Here is a 27,865-nt window from a genome sequence, read left to right on the forward strand (position 1 = left end):
GAACCAGGGGCGAGTCCGACCGCAGGAGCTGGCCCGTGGCGGAGGAGTGCTGGGCGGGGGAGTGAAACGCTTGCATACGAGGCCAGCGGGAGCTAGCAGCCCTCTAGAAGGGTGTGGCACCCTCAGGACTTTACAGGGCGAGCGCGGCCTCCTGCCCGAGCGCACGTCCGGCCCACCCGCTCACTGACCGCAGCTACCATGCTGTCCCCGCCCCGCCACAGACTACAACTCCCAGCATGCCCTGCGCGGAAATAGCTGTCCCGCCCCTGCCGCGCTGCCCCCTCCTTACGGAAGCGCACGCGCAGTGGAGAGGCGCGGGCGGGGCGCGCGCGCGGTGTCTCTGCAGTGCGCGGGGGGGCGCGGGGTGAGGGGGGGCGGCGCCGCCATCTTGGGCGCGGGGCGGCGAGCAGCGGCGGCGGTGGCAGTGGCAGGTGAGGCGCCCCGGGCCGAGCTCCGTGCACCGCCGGGCTGTGCGGTCCCCGTCCCTCCTCCGGGCGGCTTCCTGCGGTCGGGCTCGCTCTGCGGCCGCGCCCGGACGGTGGCCGAGCTGCCGCGGGTGGCGGCTCTCTGGGAGCTGGTTAGGGTCTGCAGGCCCAAGGGTGGGGAGGAGGCTGCAGGGCGAGGTGTCCTGCTCGCTGTCCTTGGGAGGGACGCGAGAGTGCCCCCGGAGCCGGGAGGGAGGGAGAGAAGCAGGGCCGCCCGGGAGGGCTTTTTCTCAGCTTCCTCTGAGGGGGTGCTGGGCGACCCCATCATTCGTGCTCAGGGGGATTATTAACAGCTGTTAATTACCTCTCTTGCTGGAATACCTGTGTGGCAGCCCTGCGGTGCTGTACCGGGGGAGGGTGGGGACGGGGTCGGGCTGTGTGTGGCACAGGAAGACCGGCACCGATGCGTCAGGTCATCGTGAGCAAAGGTTTTTTTCAGTCGGATCGGGCTGGAACTTCACCGAAAATTATCTGCATGTACTACTGATCCAAATGTGAATTAGCTGGGTCATAGCTTGCACTCTGCTTCCTCCGTGGAAAACCTGCTGAGGCAGAACGCAGCGCTGCTGATGCCGAACTGCTTATTCTGAGGCTTAAAGCAGGCTCCTGTCCAGCGGTTCTTCTGGATGCATTTCCACATCCATTCTTCCCAGGACTAGGTTTTTGGATTCAGTAAAACTGCAAGAAGTGCAGCCTGTGTTTGTCACCCAGTGCAGTTGACTTCTTTCCCCGCTGGGAAATGACTTGCTTTTGATCTAGTGTTCTCTCCATAAGCTGTGTGAGTCCATGATCTGTTTTCTGCTTGCTTTAGTATGACAAAGCTGCTATCAAGTTTTAGCCTCAGGCTGCCAAAATCTGAGCCTGGAACTTGCCCAGATAGGTGAGTCTGGATGGCTTCTGTGGCTTGGAAGTCTCGGTATTGCAGGCTTCTAACTGTATATGGGCTCATGTGGTGTTTGGTTGGGCAATATTGACTTGAATGCTGTCAGAGCTGTAGCTACTATTTTTTCCTATAGTAAAAGCTGTGTGTGTCCCTGTGAGTTTTGCTTGGAGGGACAATCTCAAATCTGAAGAGATGCTGACGAATTGTCTACTTCCATATTTTTCCTGTCAGAAGGGAAGCATAACTCCTCTTCTGTAGGAAATGCCATTTTACTGACATCTAGTGACAAAGATACCTGGTGTTCTTTGGGCTGCAGAGTGGCCATGTTCCAGGGAGAGCATTGGGATGTCTGAAGGGTGTCATGGCCGGCTGCTTCCTCGTCCCAAAAGAGCACAGTCCTGGCTTTTGGAGAATTGAATCTTGAGGCTGTAAAGGGTTACATCTTGAGTTCTTTGAAACACTGGAGACTGGACATGCATTCTTGCTTGCTTGCTTGATACTATCTCTTTCCTTTTTTTTTTTTTTTGTGGAACAGGAACAGTCACTAAACAAAACAGGCTTTATAAAGAAACTTCCTGTAACCCTAGTTAAACTTCTTGCTTCGTCCCTGCATCAAAAAAAGGTAAAGCTAAGACTATCTTTTGCAGAACAATATCTTGCACTGGTTTTCTAAGCTTATTCTGCTGAAGACCATTAGAGTATTTAAAGGCTGTTCCTGGGGCCAACTGGAGGATGGCCTGTGGTGCCAAAATATAATTGGTTTGTGAGGCAGAGTCTGTTTCTTTCCTTTAGGGAGTGACCTACTGAGTCAAAAGTTACTGGCAAGTCATATATTATTTTGATCTTGGCAGGAGGTTGACAGCTCAGCTAAAAACTGAGGCACAGAATGTGAAATGCAGTTATCTGCTCTCCAGTAAGAGTAGTGAGAGAAAAGCTGACACATCAGGGCACCTAGACCATTAGTGGTCTTCAGAGTACAAGCTCTTACTCAAACTCCACTCTGTGCCTCTAACCTCTTCTGTTAGAAGACACGTAGGAAGCATATCACTTTTTCAGGTTTCTAGCTCAAGAGTAAAAAGCAAGTAGTTCAAACTGACTTTAGAAATGCTTTGGTAGAACAGGTAGAAATAGAAAAAGGCATGGGGACTGTTCACATCAGGTTGGGCTCAAAATATGGCAGAGAGGTATATTAAATGCTGTACCTGTGATGTTTTACTGGAGTAAGGGAGCTTCTTGTGTTTCCCTGTGTCAGTATTCATCTCTTATTACTCTTCAGACTGGCTGCGTGCAGTATGGCATGAAGAAGTGGGCTGTAGGAGGAGAGCCTGGTAAGAGAACGTGCTTCTCTTCCTGCCCACTGGTTATGGGGATTTATGGGATTGTGTTTAAAATAGGAACAGTTTCTCTGAAACTGATGGGTTTATCTCAGGAGCTCTTTAGCTCAGGGTATGCCCCTTAAGTAAATTATGCAGCCTGTCTTCCCCAGGATGAGGTGATAGCAGCTACTCTTGTTTAAAACCAAGCGCAGCCCATGACCTCCTTGGAAGGTGGCTAATGCAGCCCTCTAAGCAAAGCTTAGATGCTCAGATTAGCTGGTGGGGTGATGGCATTGTTTTGAGCCTTAATCTTTTGGGTTGATAATGGCTAGTGCTAGCTGAAAGGATGGTTGTTTTTCCAACTTCACTTTGCGAGGGCAGCTTGACTAATGCACCTCCTGCTTGAACTACTGTCACTTGTCCAAGATCATACTGATTTCTGGAATGCAGAAATGTCTGCATTTGGTGATTTGCCTTCAATACCTCTCCTGCTTTCTTCCTGGATGAGAACTCAGCAGCTAATGTACCTTGAACTGCTTAGTTAGATAAGCTCATTAATGCACAGAAGTCTTACTTACTGTTAAGTCAGAACCCAAACTGTCTTTTAATAGACTACTGAAGGGGTTGGTTGCTTTACACCAGCTTATTAACTGACTTGTGATTGCTGTTTCCTGGATGTGCTCTGTAGATTACAGAAATCAGCATTCCTGTTTGCATTCAAACTAAGTGATGTCTGTGCTGTAGGAAACTTCTGGCCCCATAGTGGGAGTGACAAAGTCCAAGTCTTGGGTCTTGGGCTCACTACTGATCAACTTGTGTTTATTCGTACCCTGTCCTGGATGGTACAGGAAACTCAGTGAAGCTCGTGGCCTATCTCACAGTAGGGCTGTGGCCAAAAGGGCTCTGCAGGTGAGCAGTAGTCTTGATATCTGCTCATCCAGCCTCAGTCAATGGCTGGTTGAAGCCACCTGTAGTGCCAGACTTTTCAGGACAGGTATCTCTGTGGTAAGAATATCACCCACTCAGCTGGCTTGGGAAAATACAGCTGATCCCAAAGTTGCCCCCTAAAATGAGTGGACAGATGTGCTCACTGGTGATGCTGCTGGTACTCATCAAATCCTGGCACAGTTGGGGTGATAATGTGAAACTGTAGTTATGTTGTTACGGGCAGCCTAAGAACTGCTGCAGTCACATTGCTCCTGAGCAGTTATTCTTGACCTGCTGTGTCACCACTGTGCCTCTGAAGAGAGGATACAGAGGATTTGCTGAGCAGATGCCATGAGAGCAAACAGGCCTGGCTCAAGAGTTCAACTTCTGTCTATACTAGGCTTAGAGAAGCTGTCATGGAAGAATACAAAGAAATGTGTTTGTGCTTTCCTAAGGCAGAAATACCAGTATACACCCAAAATTTATGGTGAATCTGGTATCATTATGCTGTAGGCACATTACATTGCTAGTAACACATTTCTTCCAGAGAGTTCCTGATCCTTCAGGAGCTAGAACCATTACTTCTTGCCTTGCATGTGAAACTGGAGTTAGTGCAGCCATGTTCCATTTACCACTGAAGAAAACTGATTAAAAGTTAACTTTTTTTCCTAAGCAAATTTGAGCAGATCAGCTTGTTTGTTTTCACTTGTGCAAATACAGTTACAAAAGGCGCAGAACTGTGTTCCAAAGTTTATGGTGTAGGTTGAAGTCACTGTCTTTCTTGGTGCAGGGAAGAGTTAATAATTTGTGTGGTTTCATATGAAGGACCTCAGATTATGGTACAAAGGTATTGGAGAAAATAACTCATTTGAATATCTGTGTATCTGGGATTTAGGCTACAATTCAGCTTAGTCTTTCATACCCTTATGAACAGATGACTGATACTGCAGTTGTGTCTTACTGCTGGTGTGATGCTGTGGCTTCTCAATCAGAGAGACCATGGAAGGCTGCACTGAACAGAAACTGCAACATTGGTACTGTGTGCTGTGGTGGTTCTGAAAGAGTTGCTGCAGCTAAACAGCTGCAGGAGGAACAAACTGTGCTGGTTAGTTGATTCCTTACATGTGCTTTGTTTAGTCTAAGAAAGCTCCGTGCTGCGTGTTGTTCATTTTTCTATAGCTATTATAAGTCAGAATTGATGAAGAGGATATGGAAGAGGAAGGCTGGGCTCTCTCCTGCTGCAGGAGGGACGTGCTGGATCTCCACTTCCTAAGTGCAGGTTTAGTGTCTCATCTCACTAGGTAGCTCCCAGTCCAGCCACTTGTTGCATCCCATCATGTGTGAAACTGACAGTCCAGCAACAGGATCCTGCTGCCTGACTTGTGCTCCTGACTTCACCCATCCATTCCAAGTAGGAGTCACTGAAAGGATGAAATCTGACTTTTGGAGTCACCACCTGTTTTTACATCAGACCTAGTAAACAGAGCATTTTCCATCTATGATAGAATCAGCAGGCAAAAGCAGTTTTTCAGATATTCTGCTTTATTATGTCTTTATCTTTCTCTGGAGTTGCTTGGTTATGGTCTGCAGCTCACCTGCTGCAGACTGACTTCTGGAACTTCATCCAGCATGTCCTGGTGGTTTGAGAGAGGGATGTTTATTGCATATCCCCTTTGCAGAGTGGGAGCACTGAGACATGATTTGAGTCGAGTATGTGTGATTCTTAGGAAAGTGCATGTTACTGTGTCAGTCATTGTAGGCCCAGCTAATCCTCCTGCTTTTCTGTTATGTAACTACTGAAATGCATTAAAATCTTTATCCCAGCCTTTGTTTTTACACATATACTTTTTTTTTTTTCGTAGCTGGCTGTCTTAATGCTTTAACTTTGTCACAATTTCTCTGAAGGTATATTTTAATGCTCTTATCTTCACTTGAGCAAAAAGGCATTCTGAAAAGTCATTTCCATGTCATCTGAACTGCTGGTGGGTTTATAAGCATGTATACAAGTGTGTGGTCTGTCTGTGATGTTCTTCATGCTCTTTTTCTGTTTATAGGTTGAAATGGAAGTATATGGGGATGTGAGCACTTGACAGGAGGGTAGGAAGCCTACTGGCCTTTTTTATTTGTAGGAGCTGCATTCAGATGTTACATCTACCCCAGTAGCTGCTTGAAGAATGCAAAGTGTGTTGGGAGAGGGCTGTTGTTCCTAAATTGAGGTGGTTACTCACCAACTGGTGTGAATTCAGCATAGATGTGGATTATCCCTGTACCTTAACTAGAATAAATCCATCCATACTGTAAGTAGAAAACAGGGCTGTAAGCTACTGGTGTGGAGCAGGTTGCCATATGTTCGAGCTAGTGGAACAGAAGGATTGGAGCTGCAAAGCTCTGAAAATGCAGTTGATGGATCATTAACCCAAAGGTTTCAGCTAGAGTCATCCCGGTTTCCAGGCACTTGGTGGTAAACAGTTCAAGAAATGGTGGGCTTTGCTCTTAAGCTGTGTCTGACAGTGAGATATTAGGCTGAGGAAACTCAGAAACAGTGTAGAGCAAGCTCCCTAGAAAAGGCTGACTGGAGAGCAGCAGAATGAGTCATTGAAAGCTGATTGAGCAATGCTTTCTGAGTCATGTCGCTAATGCACAGGGAGCAGATGAACCCATCTCCTGTGCTGGAGTTTTTATTCTGAGGCCTTCTGATTCCAGCAGCCATGAGTCACTGAATATCAGTCTCAAATTAATTTCAGCCCTTTTCTCCGCAGTTCTTAACCACTGCAAGTACTAGGATCTTTCACTTCCATGCTTGATCTGTAAAGAAAACTATTAATTATTTTAAAAATATGTGGAAGATTGTGCTGTGTCTGAGCTGTACCACTAAAATCCTCATTCTAGTTAGAATGTAACCTTGAAATAGTTGAAAGGAGTATCTGTGAAACTTGAAACACAGAGGAGGATCAAAACAAAGCAGGCTTGTTTTCACTGCAGCCACTTCGAGGAGAGCAGTTGTCATCTTGAAGAGCCATTCTTCTTGCTGAGCTTTAAGCAACTTTCTTTTGCATTCTGTCCTTTGTATAGCTTTCTTCTCTGTTCATAGATCTCTGGGCTACTTACTCCACCTCTTGAGTTTCCAGCTGTATGGACATGCTTCCATTAGCTGATGGAAGTAATTCTGTCATGGAGAGGGAGTGTAGTCACTCTGATCTTGTGTCTTGGAGGGATGTAATGCAAGGTTTGAACAAAAGGCTGGAATGTTGTCCATGTTCCCTGAACCCCCATCATGGGCAAGCTTGGTGAAGGCTGACAGAGAGCAGCCCTGCACCAAACTGAACTTGCTGTAAGTTGTGTTGATGCCATTGTGCTGTCTATGCTTGTGATGCCTGGAACTCTTCAAGATGCTGAACTGCAGAAGTTGAACAGACAAGGGAGATTTGCTTGTAATTGTGTTAAAACGTCTTGCATAGTTGAGACCTCCTTGTTCTCTGATGCCATTAGATGAGAGTGCAGCCAGAGGTTGATACTGCATGTGTCCCTCAGCTACTGCAAAGAACTGACTGATGGCTGGTACAGTTGGGTACGTCATCTAAACCCCTTCCCTTAGTCACTGGGTTTAGCCCATGTAACTTTGCTGGTACCTGGGAACACTTCACTGATTGTCTAACACAAATCATTAGGTAAATTGTACTTAAATGTGAATTCAGGTTTAATTTTTAAAGCTGTAGAATTGTGGGTTCTTTCAAACTTGAGGAGAATCATAACTCATATCAAGGCATTCTGCTGCTACATGTGAAATGATGCTTGTACATGTCTCAGGTATGTATGGTTGGTTGCCCTTATAAAACAAACTATCAGAATGGTCCTGACCCTGTGGCCAAATTCGTAGTAGTAGGGAAAAGTACAAGCTCAGGTGTTAACCAGGGCCTCATGTAGCACAGAGCTAGCCCCTTTCTGACTTTGAGCAATTTCTTTATTGAGTTGTTTCACCAGTGTAGTACAGCAAGCACACATCAGCTGGTTGGTGGCAGATCTCTGCATACTTCTGTTTTGTACTATACAAGAATTTACAATAAGAGCACTCCTGGTCAGTAGTTGTGGCAGCGGGATGTGTGTAGATATGAGAGTATTCAGAGTAGTAAGGGCAAAGTAGACCAAAGAGGTGCAGATGGGACTACAAAATGAAACTCTAAATCCAAAATACACAATTGTACAACAGTGCATATAGGAGGTGTGTGGATGAAGTAGCAGAGGCAGTTCTGGCTTCATCTGTATCTCTGCAGTATGAACCAGTGCAGCTCTTAAATGTGCCAGTGAAGGTGGAACCAGGAGCTAACTTGGTATGGGCAATCTAAACTTGAACTCTTCCTGGGGTATTTTGTATAAAGAGGAAGCCTAGCATATAATTGCATTGATGAAGATTTTTTGAAGACTAAAAGCCTTTGAATCATGATCCATCTACTCTCCATCAAACATGCTTTTACTAACATGTAAAATGAGGAAGTAGTGGACTCTGTTGCCTGGTGCTGTGATGCAATTAAAAATGCTGATTTTTTTGCCTGTAACTCCAGCAAATCTGTTACAGAATGTGTTCTAACCTAACATACAAGAAAGCATGGCACCATTGTTTCAGTCAACATTTAAAGTTTGTAGATCTTCCTAAGAGAAGGCTTTTAATTTCCAATGCAAAGCTTGATCAGCAATCTTCTATGTGTTTTATAGTAATGCAGTAAACATTCAAATCAAGGCTTTTTCAAAAAGTGATTGGCTTGTCATGCTGGCAAAAGGCTTTGTCTTGTGTATGCTGCATGTCTGATCCTGTTTTCATCAAAGCAGACATTTCCTTTCTACTAAAAATAGTGAAACAAATAACTTAAGTAGCATTAAAACCCAAGAGGGAGATTTTTTTTTTTTTTAAGACTAGGATGTGCTTTCTAGGATTTTTCTGGAAAGGGTTTGTAGGATTCTTATGATCCAGCTTTGACCAGTTGCATAAGCTTCCAGGAAGCTGCTCTATACAATGCAAGTCTTAAAGAGAATGCAGGAACTCTTCACCTTTGATTGCAATAGTCCATAGCTGAATGTGGAAACCGGCACTGTAGGAGTCTGAAAGCGCATACTTGTTTCTTATCTGGAACGAGAAAACTAGAAAATAGGAAAGAATTTTCTAGAGTGGGCAGCAAGTTGCTTTCACTGCCATAATGTTTCTCATTTTTTTTCATTGTTTGGCCTGTGTGAATGACCTTGTAAACGTTCCAGCATCTCCCTGTCTTGTTGGGCAGCTGTGTCCAGTTCTCCATGTTTTGTGTTTCAGCCGTGTGCGTTACCTCTTTGTATCCTTTTCATGCCTGTGAGGGCTGTGTGCACTGTGTGTAAGTAGTTGTGAGTGTGGTACAGCCACTTCCTTAAGACTGAGAAATTGGGTTTGTTCGGTTGACCAGTGGGATTGTCTTTTGCTGTGGGAATGCTGATGTTGCTGCCCCTACAGTTTGTAGCCTTGGTCATGAAATAGCAAGCAGCCATAAAAGGCTTTTCACACTCTAACATGGGAATCTTGGAGCTGCCTATGCCTATAGGTTTGGTTACAGAGACTTAGAAGTAAATGAAATACTTGTATCCCAAAGTTATAAAGTGTTACAGTTGGGAATGGAAGAAAAACATATTTGAAAACCTGTTCTGTGCTAATTGGAGTCTCAGACACGACAATATGTTTGTGACAGTGCCACAAGAAGCCACTGACAAATGGCAGAAGACAGCCTGTTAGTAGCCAGAGATACTTGACCAGCAGAATGGGGGAATAAAAGCCACAAAGGTCACTACTGAGCTTTGGGAAAACTACTTGTCTCTTTCTATTTTGACTTAACTGACTTTTGGGCTCTTTCCCCTTTTAATAAGCAGCCATCTGGAAGCTCAAGACCTGTAGCAGAGAAGTACGAGTAGTGTTATTCTTTGAGTAGTCACTAGATGTAGCTAAAAATGTTGGTGGAAAGATTTAGGAAAGCTAAAGTTTCTTTTTTGTCTTGCTGAAATTTAAAGTAGTGTCTGCAGTGTAAACCTTGGTTTAGCACAGAACTCACATCTGCTGTACTTCCTTCAGATGGGCAGCTACTGTAGTTTATTTGGTGTAACTTCTAGAGAATACATTATTCTTGATAATCCAGAAGTCCTTCAGTCCCTCTGATGTGTGTATTGGTTTTGTATTCTCTTTTTTTCCTGACCTTTGAGGTCATCCAAGGCTGTGTCACTTTAACTTTGTCATTGCAGCATTTCTGAGCAGACACATATCGGTTCATTGTCAGCATCTGTCTCTAGGTTGGCCTCTCCCTATCCTTTTCATCCAGCCCAGACTAGTGGGTGTAGGCTAACCCACCCAAAGAGCAGCGTGGAGATGGTTCTTATCTAATGCTTTGCAGTGCCCAAGCTAAGCAGCTCCTGTGTGATCACCCCAAGACCTGCCCTGTTAGAGTTGCAGTTCTCTTCTGGGGACTAAGCCAACCAAGCAGTTGCTGCTTGTGGGTATTATGACTTTGACCTAAGTGAATAGGAATGCCTAAAACTCCAGGAATGGGATCCGGTGAATTAGCTGTATAATATATTTTAAAAAGTCTTCTGTATCAGTAATGTCTACCCTATTAATAATATCTAATGTCTTTGGAGAGAGTTTTGTAGCTCTTTCCAAAGCAATCTTCCTTTGAAGAAAGAGAAAATCAGCAGTTTAGAAGGGTAACTTCTGAGGGACTGTCTCCCAGTTCAGGTGGGTCATGATTGAGGTACTCCAGTGGTACCTTGTGGCCAAATGGCTCTCAGTTTGAATTCTGAAGTGCAACTTGATATGGCTGCTAGGGATTAGCAAAGGCTCTTACACTGATTTGTAAAAACTATGTAAAAGTGGTACTAAACAGAAATGTATTTGCTGCTGGGAGCCCCCTGTCATGTGGCGATAGGCTTGGTGACATGTGAGACATTTGTGTGACCTGCATGTAAAAAGACTTAGGAATTTGTATCTGATGAATTTTGCATCTCATTTGTATCTCAGTAGTTAGGGAGACAGACACTTTATAGTAGAAGCGAGGGGTCTGATTTGCTTGTAGTTCCAGGCCTGTGTTTTTTTTCACATTCAAGAGGTATGTTTGGATACTTGTCCTTGAGGCTTAATCTGTCCATACTGCTTTTTGGAATGAGAAGTAAGACAGCTTCTATTTCAGTGCCAGTTTTAAGCTTTAGTCCTGGCTGCAAATTGTTTCTATACAGCCTACTTATATATGCTCTTACTTGCTTCAGGTATTAAGCAACATGGGAAGTGAAGACTAAAGTTCCATCATGATCGGAGGCTTGTTCATCTATAATCACAAAGGAGAGGTTTTAATCTCTCGCGTCTACCGGGATGACATCGGGTAAGTGCTTCTGTTGCATCCCTGGTTTTTGCATTTTTGTCTCATTTTGGTGCAGTAAACAACCCAGAGCTGCTTTGTTCTGCATTAGCTGTGCATGCATGTAAGACTGCAACTCAACTTGCTGCTCTAGGCTTAGCTTAGAAAAAAGAAGTTTAAGCCCTGGTCACCTACACTGAAGGATGGCCTGCAGCCAAACCTGGGACTTTGTTTTGGATGGTAGGGATCTGGCCATTATTCCAAATGCTTCAGCAGCATGGACTGCCACTGTGGGAGCTACCTCAGTGTAATCACTAAAACTTTACAGGAGCAGTAATGTGAGAACTGTCTGCCACAAACTATAGCCAGGGCTTTGAATTAATTTCAGGCACTGATGTCTAACATCAGGTGCAGGCATGCAGGAGACTGTGGTCTTGGAAAGTTTTATCTGCAAGCAGTCTCATAGCAACCATGGCTGTACTACTACAGCTGACTTTCTGTCCCCCAGCTTTGTATGGCAGCCTTGTGTGAAAAGCTTGCATTCATTGGGTAACTAAAGTTGTGAGAAGCCTTGAAGACCTTCAGTAGATTGTAGGTGTCTTGTTGCACTTCCCCCAAGTGTTATGATGCTCACTTAGACTAGATCTGTGCAACCCTTAGGCTGCTAGTTTCCAGAAGGTATCTTACTAAAAATACAGTGTCTTGTAGGCAGTGGATAGTGCTGTAGGGAACTGTAAGTGATGGTGCTGCTTGGGCTGAAAACCTTAAATTTAAGGATTTTGTGCAGAACACTACTCTTTCTAGTGGGTTTTCATTAGTGACAGGCATTAGGTAGAAGTTAGTAATTAAGCTGGCAGAGTTAAGACAGAGCTGATGGAGGGAGAGCTGTGGTAGGTGCTAATTCAAAGTTCAGTGAGAGAGAGCCTGCAGGCCAATTTAGGGGAAAGTAGTTTCTACCAGGTCTCCACAATAGTCAGTGGTAGGATGTGCTGCAGAATAACTTGTTGCTATAAATTACAAAAAACTGTCAAGCCAGTCTGCCTTCAGACTACTCTGGTCTGAAGAGTATAGCCCTTCTGGTTATGGATTGTCTAGTGGAGGTTAAAAGTTGAGGTAGAACTAGTAGCTGGTCAAGGCTTGTACTGTTTCATCAAGTGAGCAGTCAACACTGTCTGTAATGAGGCTTCATGTAATGAGCTTTTAAGTCTCTTGGCTTTTTCTAGGTCAGCTAAGGTAAAGTAGCTGTTCTAAGGTTGACTGAGTTATTCCAGGACTTCCACACATAGCTGAGTAGCTGTTCTAAGGTTGACTGAGTTATTCCAGGACTTCCACACATAGCTAAGCCAAGGAAGCATTGTATTTCTCAGGCAGAAAGCCAATGGCTATGATGCTTTGCCTCTTCTGTACAAACTCTCATAAGTCTTCAGTACTTCTTAGCTGAAGCTCTTCAGAGCAATTCATATGACAGGACTGACTTTGTAAAACTGGTATCACAGTGACTGAGCCAAGCCAGTCTGGATTATAGGTAACTGGAGAATATTTCAGGTGGGGGCTAGGGACACTTTCACTGCAGTTTCTGGTAAAAATATTTTTTTGTGGTTTGCACAAGATTGTTCTCAAACTGATGTTTATTCAATAAGGCCTTTTGATTTAAATGGCATTATGGCTGTGGAGATGCAAACTGGGGAGCAAAGTAGGTATTTTTAATATGACTTTCTATTGCTTTTTATCTTGGCTCATTTCTCTTACAGAGTAAGTGCCTTATGTTCAGTACGTGATAAAGTACTTCCTGCTGCCTGGCCAGACAAAGCTAGAAAATGAGATTTCCTGCCTGATCCTATCTTTTTCATTTGGCAGAGTGCCAAAATATTCCCGTGTTTTCTCTAGGACTTGAGGAGCTGGTGTTCCTTTCAGTGAAATTATCTGTGCAGTTCTTGCGAAAGTGTCAGTCTTGTGACTTAGGTGGAGCTGGTGTTGGCTGTTAACCTAACTTGCTCCCCAAGGTACTGGATTTCTTCTCAAACAGGCCTTTAGTGCTGGTTTAGATTTTTTTTTAAACGTGTAGCCTTACAGAAAAATTTGTTATAAAATGGCTATGTCTCATCTTATGGTGTAATCAAGAAACTTAGAGTCTTTCAATTTCCTAGCCTGAATATTAGCATTAATGCCAGGTCTGCTTAAAATTTTTAATATCCTAACCCTCAGTGGGAGGTAAGGAAAGTAATAGCCATGATACTGTCGTTTGTACTCAATGCTGTAGGAGTTCTGTCTCTAACCAAACAGCTGAGTGATAGATTTATAGCATACTATACACTTCTTAGTGTAGTTACAGTTCCAGTTCCTAAGCAGAAGTGCTGAGGGCTGAACCCACCCTGCTTGTTGGGAGGAAGTTGGAATATAACTGCTCCCTATCTTCATGTGTGATTGACCCATAAGACTCCTTAGTCTTGGCCATTGCCTTTGGCATTCTGAAGCCTCAGTTTCCAAGCTGGGGGGGTATTAAAGGTCATCTGTGGTTATAAGAACACCTCCCCTTGCACAGTTTAAGGGCCTTAAAAAGCACATACTAGCTCAGGTGTAATGACCAAAGTGATGAACAACGAGGATATCCCTCTTTTGACTCCATTAAAGGCAGAAATATCACAAAACTTGAACTTTCTTTGCTTGCAACTTAGAATGGCTTTGGTGCATGTAGCGCATCTGTCCATACAGCAGCTAGCTGCATGTATAAGCAGCCTTATGAAAAAAAAAAAAAAAAGCTAAACACCATGCATATAATTCAGGATACTGTGGAGAGTTCCACTGTAATTTTTGAGTGCCTTGTTCTTCAGTGACTTAGTTGTTGGAGAACCTACCTGCATTTAAGAATGCAGCTCTGTAATAAAACTTAAGCTATTTGAAACTGAGCAGCTTACATGACAAATTGCATGCACTTTAAATGTAATAGGTGTTTGGTTTCTGAGCTTCTAATACATCACGTCAGCTTTGTGGCTCTTGATCCTTAAGGAAAAAGTGCAAGCTGGATAGAGCAGTGTCTGAATCTGCAGGATGTGCCCTATCTCTCCAGATGTGCTCCAGCTCTATCAAACTTGCTGTATTTCCTGTTGGCTGGACCAAACCAGAAAGCATCAACCCAAACACCTTCAAATGAGGAATACTGTCATAGAAATTCCCACCCAGACTTGTAGCTCTGTCCTGAGGCAGACCGGGAAGAAGATACCGGATACTGCGCGGTCCCCAGGTGATGCCTCTGATTGAGGCTTTGGGGTTTCTCCACACCAAGGCCTGCTACCTATATTAGCAGAGCAGACTGGGTATCACTGCTGTGATACAGGTGCAGCTCACCTGGACTAAATGCCAAGTTAGCCCTCAAGTTCAGCCAAACACAAACCTGTCCATGCTGACAGCCTGACCGTGGCATGTCAGTGTTGTACCTTGCGAGGGCTTCATTGCTGCTGTAGCTTGTTACTGTCCATCCAATACCACCTTGGCCTTTTGTGCCAAGGAGCAGGGGGAGGGGGTGCTGATTGGTCTCTTCTTATCTCTTTGGATTCATTGTGCCTTGTGTGTGTGTTTCTAACCCTTTCTCTTGTTGCTGTCACTCCTCCTTTCTCCGCTGGCGCCATTTCTGTCCATCCCATCTCATTGGCTGCTGTAGCAATAGGTAAGAGACGCGTGGTAGGCCATGACTGGCACTGCACAGTGGGCACCTGGTGTGCTAGCAAAGCCTCCCTGACCTGAGGCTTCTCCTGTAGTGTGAACCAGTCTGGTGACTGGTTCTGGTGCTACTTTTAGTGGGTTAGAATTGTGGCCAGGAGGGCTAATGCTCCAGAACAAGCTGAATTTCTCCGTGCAAGGCTTATTGGAGGGGAGGATTTGGGCTTTTAGATATTGTTATTTTGTAGTAGATTAAATTGCTTTCTTACGGAAAAACTAAAGTAGAAATTAAATATTAATTTAACTCCAACTTGCAAACTTTCTGGAACAGTAAAACCTGAGAAGTATTCAAAAGCCAGAATTTTGCTTATGGGGGAGTGTGTTTATTGGTGAAACTTCTGCATATGTCCCCAGACCTTCAAGGACCAAACACCTGCTGTGGTAGCATATGTTCCTTTGAATATCCTTTGTTTTCTAACTTGGAGCTGTGTGTTGGATTGTTGACAACCCTCAGTGCTTACAAGCATTTGTATGCCTGTATCCTTGCTTGCAAGGATGATATTACTGTCTGCTCTCAAACATGTTTCTGCATAATCAGTACCATGGCCTTGATGGTGCAGTCAGACCCCCTGTTCTACAGAGTGTCTGAGAGTATGAGTAATAAAGCACGACTAAATGAGTCTTGGCTTTGTGTGTAGACTGTTGCTTTAAGTTTTGGTCATGTAATATAAGGCACTTGGGCTTCCTTCCTGTATTCGCAGGATTGGTGGATTTAATTTGGGAAGTTTATTCTGACTTATAGTTACAGGATAAGGAGACCAGTGTGCAAGAGCTGGCATCCAGTATGTCACTTGGAATCCTTGTGTAACAAGGAGGGTTTTTTCCCCCTGTTGCTAGTGTATAGACAGTTTGGATCAAAGAGGGCAGCATCTATGGGCAGCTTGCACAGCACTTTTTCAGCACGGGGCAGAACCCTTGGCTGTTAATGGTCCTGGACCATGCACTGACACGTTGCACTGTGGGGACTCTTGAGTGCAAGACACCTGTTCTGAAGCAGAGCAGTCTTGAGGTGACATGGAACTGGAAAGATGACGGTGATACTAATCCTCCTGCTGCTTTGAGCCTGCCCTCCAAGGTGTTTGGGGTATGGAGGTGAGCTGGATCTGAGAACTAAAGCTCCCTTCTGGAGTGTACCTGGGCACTGACATCTCTTGGGTGGCCCAGGCCAATTTTGCTGTTTTTCCCTTGGTTGTATGTCTGGGAGAAGCTGCCATTGACACATATCTTGGGAGACTACAGCTTGCTTTGGGGCAAGAGTGTGAAGGCCTGGGCATGCAGAATAGACGATAATTAGGTGTTTGGTCAAAACTGGACTCTTTGATCCATATGTTGCTAATGTGTTTGTTTCCAGCTATGACAATCAATTGAGAGTGCTGTTGAAATTAATTGAAGGGAAAGTTTCTTTGTCATCTTACTCCAGATGGAGGTTTGCTTCTCCTTCTGACTACACTTACACTGTAGTCCAAGCTCCCTAGAGACCAGTAGCACTCTCTCTCCTTGAACTTGTACAGAATTTAGTGTCTAACTCTGCTCAGAGCCTTCACTTGTCCCTCTTAGAGACATCCCCAGGCACCCTCCCTAGGTGAGCTTGGTGTGTGTAGTTCAGTGTCTGACCGTAATGGCATGAGCAGAACTGTGCAGCCAGCTGGTTTCACATTCGCCGTACTGACTCGTCTTTGGTGGTGCTTTCGTAGGCGCAATGCCGTGGACGCGTTCCGCGTCAATGTCATCCACGCACGGCAGCAGGTGCGCTCGCCTGTCACCAACATCGCCCGCACAAGTTTCTTCCATGTCAAGCGCTCCAACATCTGGCTGGCTGCTGTCACCAAGCAGAATGTCAACGCTGCCATGGTATTCGAGTTTCTTTACAAGATGTGTGACGTGATGACTGCCTACTTCGGGAAGATCAGTGAGGAGAACATAAAGAACAACTTTGTGCTGATCTACGAGCTGCTGGATGGTAAGATGTTTCCCCTACATATTGTGGCCTATTGCACTTGGTCATTCTGAAATCCTTAGCTTAGTATGATGTAGTAACAATCCTTGAAGTATTTTTAACATGCGTGGCAGAGCTCAAAATTACTTGTTCAGCTTTCTATCACCACCTGTACTGCAAATATGAATGGTACCTCAAGCCCATAACTTTGTCCTGATTCTCTTCCCTGAAATGTTGGGAGCTGTGCACTTGTACAACAGACAGCTGGTACTGGAGCTCAGCTTCTGAGGGGATCCTGTGTAGATGTCAGGCTTTCCTTACCCCAGGGTATACAATGAGGACTGTCAGTAGCACCTCTAAGGCCAGCTGGTGCCCAGGTGGCTCTAGCAGTGTATGGAAGCAGTCACCCCAAGCTTAAGTTGACTGCCCCTGTAAGTTGCCTTTTGGGCTCAATTCTGAGCAGGAAATCAATAAAACCCAATGTGCTTTGTCCCAGCCCTACCCTCCCGCACTGATACAGCTCCACATTTCACCACAGATTAATAATAGTGTCGCTTCAACTGCTTGTGATATTAGCCTGCTTGTGTAGGTTGCCCTTGAGCTGCTCCTGTTTCACGTGGCATGAGCATTTTGTGTTAGTTACCTTTCAGTTTGTTTTCCAGACAAGGCACTACGTGTGTGTCCTGGGATTCTTAGCCAAGGGTCACAGTGACTGATGTTTTCCCTGTTCCCTCAGGGCAGATTAAGAGACTGCCTGTTCTCTGCTTTGGTCAGTCACTGCTGTCTCCTTGGAGGCACAGTGAGCTCAAACCTCCCATGTTGCTCAGTATCATGTTAGTGGTCTTCTTTCCCCTCTAAATCTCTTGTGGATTGTTCCCTTCCTCTTTGAGGGGAGTAGGTGTGCACTGTGTAGTTAACATCTGTTTCCCTCTTTCATTCATTCGTCCTACAGTGCCACTACTCAGCTGCTGTTTTGGGTTTTATTACATCTTCATAAGAGCAAAACTTTTTTTAAAAAGCTACAAAAATAAAATTGCTATAGTGTTGTATGAGCTGTCTATTGTCCCTTGGATGTTTTTGGGAAAACTCAGTATGCCCTGTGCAGATGGCTAGGTTAGTTGATACTTAGTCCTGAGGTGTGGTTGTGTTTAAAAGCTGGCAAATTCATCACTTGCACAGGTTTCCATCACCCCTCATCTCCAAAGTATTGCTCTGGAACTCAGTGTAGGAAGAATGATTCTTTTATCTTGGTAAGGAATGCTACAGCAACTTAGCCAGAAATTCAATGTGTAAGCAGTATATGTGCACTAGTTGCCTCTCTCCTTATAGGACAGTTGGCCTAGTTGATGTGTTTATACCTTGTAGCTCTGAACTAACCTTTTACCCTTCTATAGAAATCCTGGACTTTGGCTATCCTCAGAACTCTGAAACAGGGGCCCTGAAGACTTTCATCACTCAGCAAGGCATCAAGAGTCAGGTAATCAGAGGAATTTGGAGTACAGCACTGCTCTGGTGGTTATTTTTTGTTAATTCAAGAGAGTATGATCTTAATTACCATCTAACCATTTGGACCCATATGGAAGGGAAGGTGCCTGAATAGATTGAGAACACCCTGGCATGGGTGTATCTCAGTGGCACCTTTTTCTAAGTGTCCCTGCACTGTGTTACCTCATGTTCCCTGGTACATGATAAGATGCAGGAGGAAGAGCCCGGAGCTAGGATAATGTCAGTCCCTTGGATGTAAATATGATTGCTGACTTCAGGCTCTGCTCTGTGTCAGCTTCTGAGAGGATAAACAAATCTACCTGCTGAACCAGAAGTAGCTCTTTTGCATGTGAATCTCACTGAGCAGGTCTGTTTTCCACCAGAGCTGTCAGGATTTCATGCCTGCCTTATAATGAAGTATACCTTCAGCCTTGTGAATCTTGCTGTTAAATCAGGAAGCTTAGGTTGCTCTGTCTCTGCCTGTAGCATCCTTGCAGGTCAGCGTCAGTACAGCCTGAGCTTTCTTAGGTTAGAGATGAGAATCTCTGTTGTGCTTTTAGCATTGTATTAACCCTTGCAACAAAGTTTACATAGAGTTAAAAGATAAAGACCTGTTGGGAAAAAGATGGTTAGTTGGACTGGTTTGGGGAATGTATTTAAACTAACTCTAATCCTACTTCAGGTACAGCCCTTGAAACTAGGCTTTCTGTCTCATAAGCTCATGCTTAGTCTCTGAATTCAAAGGAAACTCATAGTCTGTTTCTCATTTCCCCAAGGAATATTGTCAACCATGTCCATATGTGCAAGTCAATAATGAGGACTTAGCCGAAAAGTTAGTCCTCTCCCCTGCATAGCAATGAGTCAGGAAAAAAAAAGCTGGGAGTCTGTGGCACAGTAAAGCTTCAGCCTTAGGTACAAACAGAAGCAAAGGGCTAAACAAGAGCCTACTGGTGACTGTTTTTGTTCAGGTTAGCAGAGGTCAGTCTCTGGAGGCTCTGTTTCAACTCAGTTCATCAGCACTAATTTCCTGAGAATTCCTTTTTAAACTTAATCTAGTAGGAAGACTAACTGCATTTTCAAGAGGAGGCGAGAGAGAAGCTGCCCCTAAGCAACATATTTCCTGCTAGAACAGCAAACTGTTTTGCAACATGGCCAGATGTGAGTGCATCCGGTCTCAGTCCCCATCACGAGTCCTAGTGTAAATCTCTGGCCTTCTGCAGTCTGACAGTTTGGGCAGTCAGCACTGAAGATAGCTGAATCAGCTCCTGTTCCTAGAAAAACTCAAAACTTACCACCACCCTCCCTTCCTTCCTTCCCTTGCTCTTTTTTTTTGGTTGGTTTTAACAAACTCTTGTGCTGTTTGTGTGCAAACCACTGTCACAGCATCATGCTTAATTCAACAGCAGGTTTATTACTTTCCTTACAAAGAAGAGTTTGGTTTTCAGCTTTACACAAGTAAGCGGTTGTTGTGCTCAGTATTGGAATTTTGTGCAGCCCAGTTCAAAAACCAGAAGTAATCCATTGCAGGCACAGGATAAGGGCACCAGTTGAAACAGTACCTGCCATATTTCCTTGTCTGCTCTCTACTCTGGTACTTCTAGCCTTCAGATCCTCATTGACTTAAACTTAGTGACTTACCCATTCACACAGGTACCCAGGAACAAAATCTGGGTCTGAACAGTGTCATTTGTGTTCCCTATCTTTGCTTAGTTCCTGATGATGCTTTCCTTGAGCTTGCATCCTGAGGAATTTAAGGAGCAAAATCCACTTATGGCAGACTTTCCAAACTCAACTTTTTGAATTTATTCTCAGTAAAAGATTGAAGGCATACTGAGCTGTTGTGCTCTGAATGCCCTCCCTGTATGGCTACAGCGTTTTTTCCAGGGCAGGTGATCTTGCAATTGCAAGATCTGCTTTATTCTCTTTGAAAGCATGCCTGAAACTGCTGCACAGCTTACCAAGGAATTAGCTGTGTGCTCTGGGAATGGAGTGATATGCCACACAGGTTTTAAAAGGTGTTGGTATGCAACATAGTTTTACTTCTAGTCCCTACAGTTGAAGTAGCCCACTACCGTAGATCAACGTCCCTTTGGAAGACAGAGCAGTGGGTATTAAATCTACATGTTCTTCTACAGCTTGAACAAAGCATTGAACAAGGCAGTGCTTTTTTTGTGGGACAGACAAGAGAAGTACTTTGTGCACTGTATCGAGCACTTTGCTAGGCAGTTCTCAGGGGATATAAAACTGTCTCTTCAATGATATGGCAGTGGCTGTGCTTGCTCAGGAACTGACCGTGTCTGTGGCAAGAGAATGTGTGAAGCTGGGATCATGCACTGCCACCCTGTGGGCCCACTGCAAGGCTGCTATAGGAGAATCCCTTGTGTCTTGTGCAGTTGTGGTGGAAGAGCAGAATTAACAAGGATACCACTTTATACAGGGCCCAAAGTGTTTGGTATTTCTCATAGTTTGGGCATCTGTGACATGGTAGACATTCAGGATTTGCATTAGGAACACCAGCATGAGTCTGCTCTGTGTCAAAACATTATTGGGAGTGGTATTTTGCCTGTCTCTCCTGCTCCATTTTGCATTGAGATTGTCAATAATGGGCCAAGTCTGAAAATTCATTTCACTGCTTGGAGTGCTGGGTTTCCTGCAGGGAGCTAAAGGTCAAAACCCCTCATCTTGTTTGTGCTAATTAGCTACCTAATTAACAAAGAGCTGACCTGCTTTTTTCCTGTCCTCAGGTAGCCTTAAGCCTAATCTGCCTCTTTCTCCCTTCCTCCCTTCTCTTGCTATTGACCTGCTTGCCTGTTAACCCTGTCTACACTGCACTTGCTACTATACACTTCTTGACTTTCTGCGTGTGACTGGACCCCACCTCTAGCATCAGGTAGGAAACCTCTCTGTGCCTCTCAACACAGCCCTTGGTGCTTTTCAGAGGCTTAGAGCCTGGGTGCTGTTAGATGCATTTTGGGTTAGTGTTGGTATGTAACTCTTATGACTGCAGTTATTAAGAAACAGGCCTTGGGGATTAGCTCTCTTGTGGCCCTAGGGTTTCATGTTGGATAATGGTGTGAACTGCTACATCAATCTGTTTTAAGCTTCTCTGCTTAATATGGATTGATGTGACAGTCTGAGACATGATTTGAATGCTATTGGTGGAGCCCATGCCTCCTTGCACTAAGAGGTAGCCTAATGGACTTGCTAACAAAAGAGAACAATGTTCCCTGCTGTTGCTATGACCAATTCTTGGTTGGGCATAGAATTTGATGTTCTGAGGAGGGAATGACCAAATCATGTGAGGTGTGACACCTCACCTGTATCTAAATGACTAAAGCATTTATGTGTAATAAATGGCAAGTGTTTGCTCTTAGTTTCAGAGCAAGGTTTCTTAGTCTTTGAATTTATTTAGAGGAATTTATTTATGTCTAAGATGTCATTTCTTCTCTTCAGACCAAGGAAGAGCAGTCCCAGATCACCAGCCAGGTGACTGGACAGATTGGATGGAGACGTGAAGGAATCAAATACCGTCGCAATGAACTCTTTCTTGATGTGCTGGAGAGTGTGAATCTCTTAATGTCCCCACAGGGTAAGTAGGAGGTGTTGAGCTGGCATCCTTCTCCTGCTCAGGGTTTGTGAGTGGTGACTCTTGAAAGTGTTCTGAACTCTGATCTTCTCTAACTAGGTCAGGTTTTGAGTGCCCATGTCTCTGGCAGAGTGGTGATGAAGAGTTATCTCAGTGGAATGCCAGAGTGCAAGTTCGGCATGAATGACAAGATTGTCATTGAAAAACAGGGCAAAGGGACTGCGGATGAAACGGGGAAAAGGTAAGAGGTTTGGACCTGGTGACCACTTGCCACCAGGGACTCTTATGAAAGGGCAGCCCTTAATAGCTTTTCTGATCTGACAGACAAAAAGCTGGGTTTTTTTTTTTCTTCCCTTCAAATGGTACTGCTAACGTTGGATAGATGAGTTGTCATGTCAGCCTGAGGGCCTCAATACAGAGGGCTTCTCTACAGTTCTTTTAAGTATTAAGATTCAAACATAGTTTAAAGTGTAGAGTTATTACACCTGAAAACGCTTCCCCAAGACGGGTTTTCCTAAAATCTGTATCTCTAGCAGTTTTGCTCAGTGCAGAGAATCTGAATCATAAAAACAGTAGCAGTGCTCCCAAGAAATAGTGAAAGAATCCCTCTGCCTGCTTTACCTGGACTGTTCCTACAAATTGGAACAAAAACTGGGGAAACCCCTCCTGCTGATTACAGGTGATCAGTGGCTTGTGAGTAGGAGACACATCCTTTCTGAGAGCCCAGCTACCCTCCCTCCCAGCTGCACCTCAGTCAATACCCACACTGAAGGTGGAAACAGCTCTTAATGCCTTCTCCAGCTTTCCTGCTTGGGGTGAAGAGATAAAAAGCAAAGGGACTGCCACTTTTGTCTCACTAACCATTTGCAACTCATCTGTATTTCTCTTGGTTGTTTTGTTTTGTTTTGTTTTTTTGCTGACCCCCAGTGAATTGGGAAGGTAGATAATCTGCTTCAGCTTTGTGTGCACTCTGCTCTCCCCCTGTCTCTTGCTTTGTGTGACTTATGCATGTAACCTGGATCTCAGACACTTTCCATGATGGTTCCTGTAAATGGAGCTGAGCTGCTGTTTGCCTTTTCTCTCAGAACCAAGCCAAGAGCTATCGCTTCACTGTCACCTTTAAGCCATCTTTCCTGAATCTGAATTGAGCTAGTAAAATGGATGAGCCTGTGATGGCTGATGAGCCCAATGAGGATTTTCTCTAGTGAAAATATCAACTGCACAGGCCTTGAAGAGTCAGTACACTGTCCCAAAGCTTCTGTGTCAACTGCCTTTGACAGTAAATACTCTACTTTTTTGAGTTTCAGAAGTAAGATGAACAGGGATCTTTGTAGGTTCTTGCTAGCTGTGATTATCCAGTGGGCATCTCCAGCTTGGAGACGTTACTCTCCAGAAGCATTTAGTTAGAGGTGACCAAAAGGGACAGCTGCTGTCAGTTGCTTTTTGGGACCTAGCTTGTGGCAAGGCCGACCTGGAGTAATGCTGCCTGAGGCCTGGAGCAGTCCTAGGCAGAGGGCTTTCCTAGCCGTTTTCCAAAGAAATACAAATTAGCTGGCTAATGTTGGTTGTCATCTGGGCAACAGATTAGTAAAGACTAACTCCTCCTTTTGAAGCACAAACCACACCACTGGTGGTAGTGTAACTAGACAGCCAGTCAGCCTGGGATCAGTCTGCTTCCCCTTTATTTAGGTAGTGGTGGTTCCTAGGGCAGCTAAACCTGCTGTAGTTCTCACACTATTTTGGCATATGGACATGGTTGTCCTGTTGCTTCCAGCAGTTGAGGCAGCTTAGATACCATAGTAGTACACTGCTGCACATTCTCTACACTGCTGCCTTCTCTGTTGCTCCTGCCATCTGGTCCCTTTCAGTAGCTGAGGGGTTTTGTCTGGCCTAGGACCTGTATTCTCAGGAATTAGTACGTGGCACAAGTTCAGTGCTGACAGGTTAGGCTGGTGCACCTACATAGACAGGTGGTAGCTCTTTAGATTTTTAGGAGAGATACAGACTTGTATGTCACAATATTGTGGTTTTGGCGATTTGGTTCAGAATCACCGGCTGGCAGTGTGGAAATGAACAGCTGTGAAGAGATTTCTGAACAGGAGGACTCTGAACCTGGCATTTCCTGGCTCTGTGGCAGTGGGATAGCTTTGTGGACAGGAAAGTGTTTTCTCTCCTTTGAACTGTGCTGTGAGAAGACTTGGGCTAGCAGAGTTGCCTTTGCAGTACTGAGTGCTGCTGGCAGGTAGACCCAAGCATTGTGTTGCTGGCTATGACAGTAAGGGTACTCTTCTAAGCTTTCTCCTCTTTGGGGAGAGGAGAGAGAAAATTCTTTAAAACAAGCTTCCTGAAATATGATTTTTGTATGGTAAAACAAGGAAAGTCTGAGCCAAGAGGCTGCTGTCCCCTAAATCTTTCCCTGCCTCCCCAATTCCCGGACACCTGCGATGGCAATATGCTCTGTAGAGTAGTTTCTGCCTGGACAGATTTTGACTGCACCAAGATACCAGAGCTGCAGCTTGTGCTTCTCTAACTCTGTTTTGTGTTTTTAGTGGCAAACAGTCAATTGCCATTGATGACTGCACTTTCCACCAGTGTGTGAGGCTCAGCAAGTTTGATTCCGAGAGGAGCATCAGCTTCATTCCACCAGATGGAGAATTTGAGCTCATGAGGTACTGTGGGTGCAGGGTGAACAGGCTGGTGTTGGCATCTGCTTCCTGCTACAGTAGTGTTGCTGCTCCCAGGCAGTCTTGCAGCCCTTGAGCACTTAAGAAATACATACTTACCCCCACCTTTTCAGAGTGGAATCTCTAAGTTGTCCCACAGATCCATGTGTTACAAATGTGGAAGCCCAGCTGCGTTTAGTTTTCTTTGCCACAGTCACAGTGTTGGATGTGGGTTTTCTTGCTTTTGAGCTTGCTGTATCTGTTGTTTTTAGTGTTTAACACTGGTGTCCTTGAACAAGGCTGTTGACAGGAACCAGATATAAACCACAAGAAGCCATTGCTGCCCTACAGCAGCACAGAACATAACTGCTGTTTCCCTCTGGGATGTTTCCCTTTCTGGCTGAGGTTTCTCAGCTATTTGCTATATTCAGAGATTATCTCTTTAGGAGGGTATCTGATACAGTTTGAGGTGTAAGGGAGTTAACTCCTCCTCAGAGTTCACTGTGGCTTCCATCCCTGCAGATACCGAACCACGAAGGACATTATCCTTCCCTTCCGTGTGATCCCACTGGTGCGGGAGGTGGGCCGGACTAAGCTGGAAGTGAAGGTGGTGATCAAATCAAATTTCAAACCTTCCTTGCTGGCCCAGAAGATAGAGGTAAGAGAAGAAAAACCAGTGGTATCTTGTGCCTAGAAATCATGCTTCTAGTTTACATCCGCTGTGGTGGAGTCCTCACAGATGAGTCTTCAAGCTTGAACAGGGCTAAAAAGGTGAACTGAGTATCTCTTAGATGTGTGGTGCTGCTGTGCTGTGGGAGGGGGCTGCTGTACAGTAGGGAGGTGGGAGCTGTTTTCATTTGCACAGCCACCGTGGCAGGGGCAGCTCATTCCATCCCTGCAGCAACTGTTCACTTAGCTTTTCAGGCACTGTGAAAATTTCATGTTCTGTCTGCATGATCTGATGGTATGCCAGACAGGCAGCAGGCTGTGAGCTGTGTAAGACAGGCTAGGGATGGCTTTGCAGTTTAGTCCCCATCTGAGAAGGCTTACTGCTGCAAGGTTGGGCTGTCCAGAGCCTGCTGCAATGCCTGGCATCCTTCCTGAGCTCATCTTCCCAATGTAAGCCAGGATTCCTGCAGCATGGAGATCTCTGCCCTGTTCTTTAGTGACTTTTGTGTATTACGGAATTGTGAACCTGTACTTCAAAGCAAGAAACTGGAGAGGTAGCCTAGGATGCCTTGTGGTAGCTGATGTTCTCTGGGCCCTGAGCTGGGAGAGACAAGGCCCAAGGGGTCCAGGACAGACCATCTGAAACTGCCCAAAATGCCCAGGCTGCAATCTCCTTGCCCCTGCTTACCAGACTGTGCTTCCAGGTCCGGATCCCAACACCCCTCAATACCAGTGGAGTGCAAGTCATCTGCATGAAAGGGAAGGCAAAGTACAAGGCCAGTGAGAATGCCATTGTTTGGAAGTAAGTGAGCATGTTGGGACGGGCCTGCAGGGGCAAGTCTTGGGGAGGCAGGCTCTGTGTAGTGCTCCTGTCTACCTTGAGATTATGTAGTAAGAGGGAGCAGAAACTCTGGCACCTTCTCACTTCTGGGCTTTCTCCAACAGGATAAAACGTATGGCTGGAATGAAGGAATCCCAGATCAGTGCGGAGATTGAACTGCTGCCCACCAATGACAAGAAGAAGTGGGCTCGGCCTCCCATCTCCATGAACTTTGAGGTGAGTACCTGTCTGCCTTTCAGGATACACCCAACCTTGGAGAAGCTGTGTCAGTCCCACAGGTTTGAGCATTCCCTCTGACAAGCTGACAGGTGAGGTCAGCCAGATGGCAAAGCTAATGGAAGAAAATTGCCCTTAGAGCCACAAGAGTCTGGCACCATGCATGCAGGGAGTAGTGAAGGGAGCAGTGGCTCTTGATGTCCATTTCTAGATGCCAGGGGTCCTCTGGCATTTGTGTATGGAGAGCATCTTACCCCCATTCCAATGCTCTCTGTTGCCTTTCCCTCTCTCAATAGGTCCCATTTGCACCCTCTGGGCTGAAGGTGCGCTACCTGAAAGTCTTTGAGCCAAAGCTGAACTACAGTGACCACGATGTGATAAAATGGGTGAGGTACATCGGCAGGAGTGGGATCTACGAGACCAGATGCTAGCCCCAGCAGGCTGGCAGGCTCCCTCTTCTCCAAGCCATGCTCTGCCTCTCCTCGGTCTTCAGCTACATTCAGAGATGTCTGCCTGGCCCCTCAACGCAGATTGAAAGACCCTGTGGCTCACCCCGGGAGCGGACTCGCCTGCCCGTGTTCAGTTACCACCCACGCTGCAGATGAAGTTCAGAACCCAGTCGTGTGCAGGGGTGCAATCAGCCTCCTGCTCCCTGTCCCAGGGTGGGCAAGGGCTAGTCTAACTCCCATCCTCTCGTGATCTTTCTAGGGAACGTCCACCATTAAACTCCTCTTCTGTTGGTGTCTCACTACTTGCATCATATCCTAGTATTTTTGAAGTTCTTGTGCATATGTACTCGTAGAATAGACCTAAACATAGACTGGACAAATCTGAGTTGAAGTTACCCTGGCTTCTGTACTAGCTATTGCTGTTGTGGTAGATGTTGCTGGAAAGTCTGAGATGTCTGGGGTGGTGAGTTTGTTGGGCCCCCACCACAGGAGATGGTTGGCTCACCAAATCTCACCACCACCTTATTTCTTGCAAAGTTGTCAGTATAGAGTCCTGCCGTGGGAAGGTTTGTGACCAAAAAGGATGAGGGTTTAGGCTCTTGCTGGTGTGTATGTGGGTGGCACAGCATTTCAGGTCCTTGTAGCATTTACCCCTATCCACTGCTGGCTTGACCCAGTCTGTCCTTTCCAAACAAATTGGAGACATGGCCCCACTGTCCCAGGGAGTGTGGGTCAGCTGAGCTCTGTCAGGATGTGAACAGGGTCTGTCCTTGGGGGATCTCAAATGCAGCTGGCAGTAAGAGCCCCCTGACCCAGCTTGCCCTCTCCAAACTTCTACCAAATGCTTCTGGGTCATAGGAATGCTGCTGCAACCCACAATCCTGCTTCTGGTAGTGTGGTCTCCATTTTGTACACTTTGTGATTTGTCCAGCTCTGAATCTAATAAAGTATGTAGAATGGAGAAGGCTGCCTGCGCTGCTGTTTGGGACTGGTGCTGCAAGAGCCTGGGCCTGGGCCACAATGTCTTGGGGCTTGCTTGTGCTGCTTCCCCAGCCCTGGGCTGCTTGGAGGCTAGTAGGTGAAAAGGACAAGTGATGCTTTTGTTTCCAGCTCTGCCAGTGCTGCAGCTCCCTGGAGAAAGGAGGATGTTCTGGACCTTCCTTGGGGCTGCAGCTGGGATGAACTGAACTCTGTGAAGTGTGTCCCAGCCCCCTGTAAGTCAGGCTCCTGTGTCCCAGCCAGGCTTAAGAGAATCATGGTCATCTTTCCTTGCTTGCACCTGAAAAAAAACTCAAAAGCCATTTCTCCTTTTAACTTGGCTTTTGGTAGTGGGG

General features: G+C 45.5%; 1 protein-coding gene across 3 annotated transcripts; it reads left to right on the forward strand.

Moving 5' to 3' along the window:
- Window positions 1–290: 290 nt before the first annotated feature.
- On the forward strand, window positions 291–27,495 carry AP2M1 (adaptor related protein complex 2 subunit mu 1). 3 transcript variants are annotated; one of them, XM_058843527.1, is made up of 13 exons: window positions 416–431; window positions 1,297–1,365; window positions 1,904–1,990; window positions 10,881–10,993; window positions 16,381–16,646; window positions 18,017–18,099; window positions 21,561–21,696; window positions 21,793–21,934; window positions 24,243–24,362; window positions 24,879–25,014; window positions 25,730–25,827; window positions 25,971–26,082; window positions 26,379–27,495. In XM_058843527.1, the coding sequence occupies exons 4-13, from the start codon at window positions 10,920–10,922 to the stop codon at window positions 26,511–26,513; spliced, it is 1,302 nt and encodes a 433-aa protein (XP_058699510.1). In that variant the 5' UTR covers window positions 416–431; window positions 1,297–1,365; window positions 1,904–1,990; window positions 10,881–10,919; the 3' UTR covers window positions 26,514–27,495. The 3 variants fall into 3 exon arrangements, with proteins under 3 accessions (XP_058699507.1, XP_058699509.1, XP_058699510.1); XM_058843526.1 differs by lacking the exon at window positions 1,904–1,990 and having other exon boundaries at window positions 369–431; XM_058843524.1 differs by lacking the exons at window positions 1,297–1,365; window positions 1,904–1,990 and having other exon boundaries at window positions 291–431.
- Window positions 27,496–27,865: the final 370 nt, after the last annotated feature.

Source organism: Poecile atricapillus, chromosome 8, assembly GCF_030490865.1.
Source record: "Poecile atricapillus isolate bPoeAtr1 chromosome 8, bPoeAtr1.hap1, whole genome shotgun sequence".
NCBI classification, from domain to species: domain Eukaryota; kingdom Metazoa; phylum Chordata; class Aves; order Passeriformes; family Paridae; genus Poecile; species Poecile atricapillus.